The sequence below is a fragment of the Rhinopithecus bieti genome, unplaced genomic scaffold (genome assembly GCF_001698545.2).
Source record: "Rhinopithecus bieti isolate Rb0 unplaced genomic scaffold, ASM169854v2 scaffold_41619, whole genome shotgun sequence".
Classification (NCBI taxonomy): domain Eukaryota; kingdom Metazoa; phylum Chordata; class Mammalia; order Primates; family Cercopithecidae; genus Rhinopithecus; species Rhinopithecus bieti.
Window position 1 is genome coordinate 796,697 of NW_016817072.1, and position 8,961 is coordinate 805,657.

The 8,961-nt window shown below is 33.2% G+C and overlaps 1 protein-coding gene across 1 annotated transcript in view; it reads left to right on the forward strand.

Annotated features, from left to right (window-relative positions):
- HFM1 (helicase for meiosis 1) overlaps positions 1-8,648 on the forward strand; it is a 52,195-nt gene extending 43,547 nt beyond the window's left edge. The window contains exons 14-18 of the mRNA XM_017855800.1: positions 6,037-6,080; positions 6,184-6,285; positions 6,689-6,834; positions 7,690-7,784; positions 8,503-8,648. Coding sequence (XP_017711289.1) covers positions 6,037-6,080; positions 6,184-6,285; positions 6,689-6,834; positions 7,690-7,784; positions 8,503-8,533 — 418 coding nt within the window. The 3' untranslated portion in view covers positions 8,534-8,648. The remainder of the gene's footprint in view (positions 1-6,036; positions 6,081-6,183; positions 6,286-6,688; positions 6,835-7,689; positions 7,785-8,502) is intronic.
- The last annotated feature ends 313 nt before the right edge of the window (positions 8,649-8,961 follow it).

Below are 8,961 nucleotides of genomic sequence, written 5' to 3' on the forward strand. Positions count from 1 at the left end.
TTCTTTTCTTTAAAAATGTTGAATATTGGTTCCCAGTCTCTTCTGGCTTGTAGGTTTTCTGCTGAGAGATCCACTGTTAGTTTGATGAGTTTCCCTTTGTAGTGACCTGACATTCTCTCTGGCTGCCCTTAATATTTTTCTTTCATTTCAATGTTGGAGAATCTGATGATTATGTCTCTTCAGGTTGATGTTTGTGTGGAGTATCTTACTGGGGTTCCGTGCATTTCCTGAATTTGAATGCTGTCCTGTCTTGCTAGGTTCGGGAAGTTCTCCTGGAAGTTCTCTTGTAGTATATTTTCCAATGTGGTTTCATTCTCCCCATCTCTTTCAGGTACCAGTTAGTTGTAATTTTGGTTTCTTTACTTAATCCCATATTTCTTGGAGGTTTTGTTCATTCTTTTTCATTCTTCTTCTTCTTCTTCTTCTTTTTTTTGTATTCTTGTCTGCCTGCCTTATTTCAGAAAGATAATCTTCTAGCTTGGAGATTCTTTCCTCCACTTGGTCTATTCTGCTATTGATACTTGTGACTGCATTGTGAAGTTCTTGTGTTGTGTTTCTCAGCTCCATCACATCAGTTATGTTCCTCTCTAAACTGGCTATTTTTGAGTTGATTTTTGTGTGTGGTATAAGGGTCCAATTTTATTCTTTTGGATTTGGAAATTGTTTTTCCAGCCTCATTCATGGAAGAAACAATTGTTTCCCCATTTCTTTTGGTGCCCGGATGGAAAATTAGTTGACTGTGTATGTTTGGACTTATTTCTGGGCTCTCTGTTGTGTTCCATTGGTCTATGTTTCTGTTCTTATGCAAGTACTATATTGTTTTGGTTAGTGTGGCTTTATAGTATACTTTTAAATCAGAAAGTGTGTACCTCCAACTTTCTTTTCCTTCTCAGTTTTGCTGTCGCTATCCAGGGTTTATTGTGATTCCAGACTAATTTTATGATTTTTTTCTTCTATTTCTGTAAAGGATGCCATTGAAATTTTGATAAGGATCGTATTGAACATGTACTTCTTTGCGTAGTATGGACATTTTAACTATTAATTCTTTCAATCCATCAACACAGTATATCTTTCCATTTATTTTTGTTTTGGATTTCTGTCACCATTGTTTTATAGCTTTCAGTGTACAGATCTTTATCTTCTAAATTAAATTTATTCCTGAGCATATTATTTTTTGATGCTATTATAATTGGGATTGTTTTCTAGATTTCTTTTCAGTTAAATTATTATTTGTGTCTAAAATGCTACTAATCTCTGTGTATTGATTTTGAATCCTGCAACTTTACTGAATTATTAGTTCTAAGTTTTTTTAATGAGTTTTTGACTTTTTTTACATGTAAGGTAATGTCTGCAAATAAAGATAATTTTACTTCTTCCTTTCAAATTTGAATTCCTTTTATTTATTTTTTTCTTATATGATTGCTCTTGCTAGTACTTCCAGTACTATGTTGAATAGAAGCATTGATAGTAGGCATCCCTGCCTTGTACTGTATCTTAGTGGAAGAGCTTTCCGTTATTCCCCATTGATTATGATGTTGGCTGTGGATTTTTCATAAATGGCCTTTGTTATGTTAGTTGAGAAGTTTTCCTTATATGCCTGTGTGTTAAGAGATTTTTATCAAGAAAGGATGTTGAACTTGTTGTCAAATGCTTTTTCTGTACCAATTGAGATGATTTGTGTTTTTTATCTTTCCTTCTGTTAATGTGATACATCACAGTGGTTGATCTGCATGTATTAAACCAGACTTTCTTGCCAGGAATAAATCCACTTGGCCATGATGTATAGTCCTTTTTGATGTGTTCTTGAATTCAGTTTGCTTATATTTTGTTGAGGATTTTTGCATCAATATTCATCAGAGATACTGGCCTATAGTTTTCTTGTAGTGTCTTTATGTGGCCTAAGTATCAAAGTGATAGTAGCCTCACAAAATATGTTTGGAACTATTCCCTCTAGCTGTATTTTTTTGGAATGGTTTATGAAGTATTGGTAGTGATTCTTCTTTGAATGTTTGGTAGAATTCAGTTGTGATGCTATCTGGTTCTGGGCTTTTCCTTGTTGGAAGATTTTTCATTACTACTTCAATCTCATTATGTGTTATTGGTCAGTTTAAGCTTTCTATTTCTTCCTGATTCAAACTTAGCAGGTTATATTTTTCTAGGAGTTTGTCCATTTCCTATATGTTATCCAATTTGTTGGTATTAATATATAATTGTTCTTAATAGTCCCTTATGATTTCTTTAATTTCTGAGGCATCTGTTGTAATTTCTGCAGTTTCATTTTTATTTTATTTGTTTCTTCTTTTTTTTTCTTAGTCTAGTTAAATATTTGTTTGTTTTTTCAAAGAACCAAGTCTTGGTTTTATTGATCATTTCCTATATGTTTTTGGTTGTTGTTCTCTATTTGACTTATTTCTCTTCTGATCTTTATTATTTCCTTTCTTCTGCTAACTTTGCATTTAGTTTGTTCTTTTGCTAGCTCCTGTAGGTATAATGTTAGGCTGTCTATTTAGCATCTTCTTTTTTAATGTAGACCCTTATTGCTTAAAATTTCCTTTTGAGTTCGAGACCAACCTGACCTACATGGGGAAACTACATCTCTACCAAAAACACAAAATTAGCCAGGCGTGGTGGCACATGCCTGTAATCCTAGCTACTCAGGAGGCTGAAGCAGGAGAATCGCTTGAACCCGGGAGGCATCGGTAGCAGTGAGCTGAGATCGTGCCACTGCACTCCGGCCTAGGCAACAAGAGTGAAAGTCTGTCTCAAAAACAAACAAACAAACAAAATTCCTCTTAGAACCACTGTTGCTGCATCTCATAGGTTTTGGTCTGTTGTCTTTCCATTGTTTCTTGTCTCAAGATTTCTTTAATTTCCCTTTTGGTTTCTTTGATCCATTGATTGTTTGGGAGCATGTTGTTTAGTTTCCACGTACTTGTGATTTTTTTCAAGATTTTTCCTGTTACTGATTTCTAATTTCATATTGTTGTGGTCAGAAATGATACTACATATGATTTCAATCATCTTGAATTTAGATTAATTAAAAATAGTCAAATCTAGTTGTGTGGTTTAATGTATGATCTGTCTTGTAGAATGTTTCATATGCACTAGAGAAGCATATACATTCTGCTGCTATTCAATGCAAAGTTCTGTATTTGTCTGTTAGGTCCATTTGACTCAAAGTACAATTGAAGTCCAGTATTTCTTTGTTAACTTTCGGTCTGGTTAATCTATCATTTTTGAAAGTGGGATATTGAAGGCTCCTACTATTATTGTGTTGCTGTCTATCACTCTCTTCATGTACTTTAATAATGTTTTATATATTTTGATTCTTCAGTGTTGGGTGCTTATATATTTACAATTCTTATGTGCTCTTGATGAATTGACCCCTTTATCATTAAATTATGACCTTCTTTGCCTCTTGTAACAGTTTTTGACTTGAAGTCTATTTTAACTGATGTAAGAATAGCCACCCTGCTCTCTTTTGGTTACTATTTACATAGAATATTTTCTTCTACCCCTTAACTTTCAGCCTGTGTCCTTATAACTAAGATAGATCTCTGGTAGGCAGCGTATATTTGGATCTTTTTTTTTTCCCTATCAATTTAGATACTGTATGTCGTGATTGGAGAATTTAATTCATTTGCCTTCAGGGTTATTATTGATAGATAAGGGCTTACTCCTGCAGTTTTAATTATTTTCTGATTGCTTGGTAGATCAGTTGTTCCTTTCTTCCTCTTGTTGTATATGTTTGTGATTTGTTGTTTTTCTGTAGTGCTAAGCTTTGATTCCTTTCTCTTTCTCATTTGTATCTCCTGTAGCTTGTTGCTTTGCAATTACCACAAGGCTTACATAAAATATCTTATAGTTATAATAGACTATTTTAAGCTGATAACAACTGGACTTTAGTCACATACAAATACTCTAGATTTTTGCCCTCCCCCCACAACTTATGTTTGTTGACATAATTTACATCTTTTTATATTCAGTATTCCTTAACAACTCATTGTAGCTACATTTTTGACCATTTTGACTTTTTACCTTCATACTGGAGATTTGAAAGACTTACAGATCACCATTACAGTGGTGGCAGATTCTGAATTTGACTCTGCATTTACTTCTACCAGTGTGTTTTATGCTTTCAATATGTTTTCATGATACTAATTATCATTCTTTTGTATCTGGTAGAAGAACAGCTTAAATCATTTCTTATAAGGCAGGTCTAGTGGTGAATTTCCTCAGTTTTTATTTATCTGGCAGAGACTTTATTTCTCCTCATTTCTGATGAACAGCTTTGCTTTGTACAGTATTGTTTTGTTTACTGGCAATATTGTCTTCTTTCAGTGCTTTGACTGTATCATCTTGTGCTCTCCTGGCCTGCAAGGTTTCTGCTGAGAAATCCACTGATAGTCTAATGGAGAGTCCCCTATAAATTACTTGACACTTTTCTCTTGCTACTTTTAAAATTCTCTCTTTGTCCTTGACTTTTGACATTTTTATTATAATGTGCCTCAGTGAGGACCTTTTTGGGTTTGAACATGTTTGGTGATTTTGAGATTCATGGAACTGGGGGGTCCATATCTCTCCCAAGACTTGGGAAGTTTTCAGCAATTATTTTGTTAAATAAGCTTTCTATGCATTCTCCTCATTCTTCTCCTTCTGGAACCTCCATAATATGAATACTTGTTTGCTTAATGGTGTCCCATAAGTCCTGTAGGCTTTCTTCACTCTTTTTTGTTCTTTTTTCTTTTTTTTTCCTCTGACTAGGCTATTTCAGAAACCTAACTTCATTTCACGGATTCTTTCTTCTGCTTGTTTTGGTTTACTATTGAAGCTCTCTATTTTTGATTTCATTCATTTAATTCTTTAGCTCCAAGATTTCTATTTGGTACTTTTTGAATGACTTTCTTATGTAGATAATGAATTGTCTTCCTGATTTCATTGAACTGTCTATCTGTATTCTTTTGTATCTCAGTGAGTTTCCTTAGGATTATTACTTTGAACTCCTTTTCAGGCAATATGCAAATTTCTGTTTTTTTGGAATCCGTTACTGGAGAATTATTGTGTTCATTTGGTGCTGTTGTGTTTTCTGGTTTTTTTTTTTTTTTCTTTTTTTCATGTTTCTTGTGTCCCTGTATTGATGTCTGCACAACTAGTGGAATAATCCCCTGTTTCAAATTTGTAGAGAGGCACTTTCCTTTAGTCACTCTGGTCAAAATGTAGTTAGTTGTTTATTCATTGTTTTGCTCTTTTTTGTGCGGAGGATGAGCATTAGCCATCTCTAGTTGACCATCTTGCTTCCTCCTGACCTAGTTTTGTTTTGTTTTGTTTTGTTTTGAGATGGAGTCTCTCCGTCACCCAGGCTGGAGTGCAGTGGTACGATCTTGGCTTACTGCAAGCTCTGACTCCTGGGTTCATGCCTTTCTCCTGCCTCAGCTGCCCCAGTAGCTGGGACTAACAGGCACCTGCCACCATGCCCAGCTAATTTTTTGTATTTTCAGTAGAGATGGGGTTTCACCATGCTAGCCAGGATGGTCTCTATCTCCTGACCTCGTGATCTGCCTGCCTCAGCCTCCCAAAATGTTGGGATTACAGGCATGAGCCACCGCACCCGGCCAACCTAGTTTTTTTAAATGCCATGTCTTAGAGCACTGGAAACAACTATTGTTTATTTCTATTTTTTTTTTTTTTTTTTTTGGCTTACTAGTGATATAGTAGTTTTAGAAATTGTTACTTCTTACAATTTTTTTTAGGCAAATCATGAGAGTAGACTTGTTAATCACCAATTATGTTTTTTTCCTGGGGGAAGTGAGTTTTCCAAATTCTTGGTTTAAAAGTGAGCTTTAATATTACAGCTCATAAGTTTAGGGACTTTTGAATATGTAAGTTGGATATTTTCTACTTCTTAAAATAGTTTTTAGATAATGATATTGTGAAAATTTTTTGATATCTCTAAGTTTTAAAATAATTAATAAACTGTTTCAGAGTCCTCTAATGTTACTGGGAGTAACTAAATAATTTTATGGTATTTTTAAATAGGTTACAGAAGTATGCATATTCCGTAAGAGATTCAAAACTGAGAGGTAGGTTTAGAGATAATTTTTGAATAGCATTTTCACATATAGATGAGAGGTGCCAATTATTGATAAAATACTAATAGTAACAGCTGATATATTTTTATTACAGATATCTTAAAAGATGGTGCCGCTTATCATCATGCTGGTATGGAGCTGTCAGATAGAAAAGTAGTTGAGGGAGCTTTTACTGTTGGAGATTTACCAGTTCTTTGTAAGTAAAACATATTTCTTGTGGATGCTATAAAATATTTTGGAAAATTATTTTTAAGAGGAAAAAAAGGAAAAGCTCAAGTATTCTGCTTCTTTCTTCTTTTCTTGTGAGAATCTAGAATTAAGTGGTTACCTACGCATGTAGATGCTACAGTAAATTCTTTGGCAATGTTTAGTTGTTTGTCATATTATTGAACGTAGTGTAATTTGAAAAACAAGAATTTAATAGGTTTTTGGATTTAAAGTGTGTCACTATTTTAGATTGTAATGTTCTTTTTTCTTTCTTTTCTATATTTCTTATATATGAGATTTTATTACATTTATAGAAATGTCTTTTATTAAAAAGTCTTTATGAAGCAATAAAGTTAAATGGCTCAAAATTACTATGTCTTAATCTGATGCAGTTACTACCAGTACTTTAGCTATGGGAGTAAATTTGCCTGCTCACCTAGTAGTTATAAAATCTACAATGCATTATGCTGGAGGACTGTTTGAAGAGTACAGTGAAACAGATATTCTACAGATGATTGGTAGAGCTGGTCGACCTCAAGTAAGTGACAATAACTTTGCTTTTTATACTTAAAAATATGATAAAACAAAAAAATGGTATATTTTTTTATTAACATGTCATAATTATATCAGGCTTAAAAGTAGTATAGCAGAGAAAATTTACCTTTCATGGAGGAATAAAAGTAAAACAAGCCTCACCAACTGGGACATACTTCCTTCATTCTGTCTAAGCTCGCACTGGCTGATGAAGGGATGGGTTTATGAATGGGTATACTCTTAAAGGTCTTTTTGGTTTTGTTTTGTTTTTTTATTCTGAATGGGGGTACTCAGGATTTTGGATGGAACAGGTTTTCCTTGTTTAGGGCTGTCACATTACAGAACATGTAACATCCCTAGGTCCTAGCACTAAATGCTAATAGTGTTCCCAGGCATTATGACAAAAGTCAGCCCAAATACATTTCAAAACATACCCTACTCTGACAAATACATGAATAAGTCATTTTTATAGCTATTATGGGAGCATCAGGAAGAGTATATTTTCAAAACATTTGTAAATATTATGTTATACAATTCTATAATTTCATGGAGTAAATCAGATTATATGTAAACTATACCAAATCTTACAACTTTTATGCAGTTACCAGAGTTTGTTTTGATTTTAACATTGCCAAAATTATGTTACATTGAAACCAAAGTGATATTTACAGCTATACTCTTGGAAGGTTTTTAAATTAATTTTTAGGTTAACAAAGTGAGAGCATTTTAAAGGTCTTTTCAAAGTGTTATTTCAGACAAGGAGACTGTTTAATATAAAATGAAAGTCTTGAGTTTTTGCAGAGGACTGGTACCAAGATGTGCTCTTCTTCACTAAATTTCTGTTTGTGTTTTTCCCCAGTTTGACACTACAGCTACTGCAGTTATCATGACTCGATTAAGCACAAGAGACAAGTACATTCAGATGTTAGCTTGTAGAGACACCGTAGAAAGCAGGTAAGACAAAAAATGTTCCAAAAAGATAGTAATGCTGATATAGCTTATTTTATTTCCTTTTAAAATATCAAAAGGAAATTTGGTTTGGAGATTTTTTAAGGCCATTTTAAGCGCCATTTTCTTCCTGTAAAGTTTTCAACAATTTAAACAAGAGTAGTTTGTGTCCGTTTTAGGGGAATTTAATAATTTTTTGTTAAAATGTAGCCATTTGTACGTTCAGTGTAGTTTCTTACAAGCAATGTGTTCTTGTTTATAACAAACCCCAATTTGTAATAAAGCCTTAGTAAATCTTATGATATATAATTATATATGAAATGTATAAATGTTATAATTACCTAATTTGCTAAATAAAGGAGAAGTATTTTCACATCTTAATTTAATAATAGAGGAAATATCTGGGACTTATTAGAAAGGTATTTAATGTATCTCTTTTGGAGAAAGTAGTGATATACTTTTGACGCTCACTTTGTTAAAGCAGTTAATCCCGTGTTCTTAACCATAAAGTAGAGAGATATATCTGAAGCCTTTTTTAAAGTTGAACTGACGTTCTTAAGGTATTTCTTTTAATGTTTTTGGCGGAAACACATATTAAGTTATAGTTCCATGAATTAGTACAAAGTAGCAATTGGTATACGTTAGACACTATTATTAAAGTTTACAAAAAGTAAGATTATGGTGAAACTGCACATTCGTAATGCAAAGTTTTTTTTTCATGTAGTTTGCACAGACAGTCTTATGTGAGCATTTAATTGCAGAGGTAAGTACTGCATACCATCACGGATGTGACATATTGGGCTTTGAATGGATCGATACGCATCTAACTTTGCTTTATATCAGAGCCTTGAAAAATCTCTCAATTATGGTTTGTTACTTTGACTTGGAAAACGGCTACGTAATTCTTTTAATTTTCAAGCCAGCTAGGTCCTGTAATTTATAGCTAATAAGTTACAGGATAAGATAGATTACCAGAAACTATAGATAATAAAACCAAAAGATAGCAACAGTCCAAATACATTTAGAGACAAGAGTAGGACAACTGAGAGAATTTTTAGTCTGTTTTACTTCTAGTGTTTCAACAGATTTGAAATCAGCACGCATTAAATAGACCTAGTGGAAAAAAGTTCAGCTCCAGTAAAAATAACAGAAATGCTAAATCCATTGAAAATAAGTAAAGTTA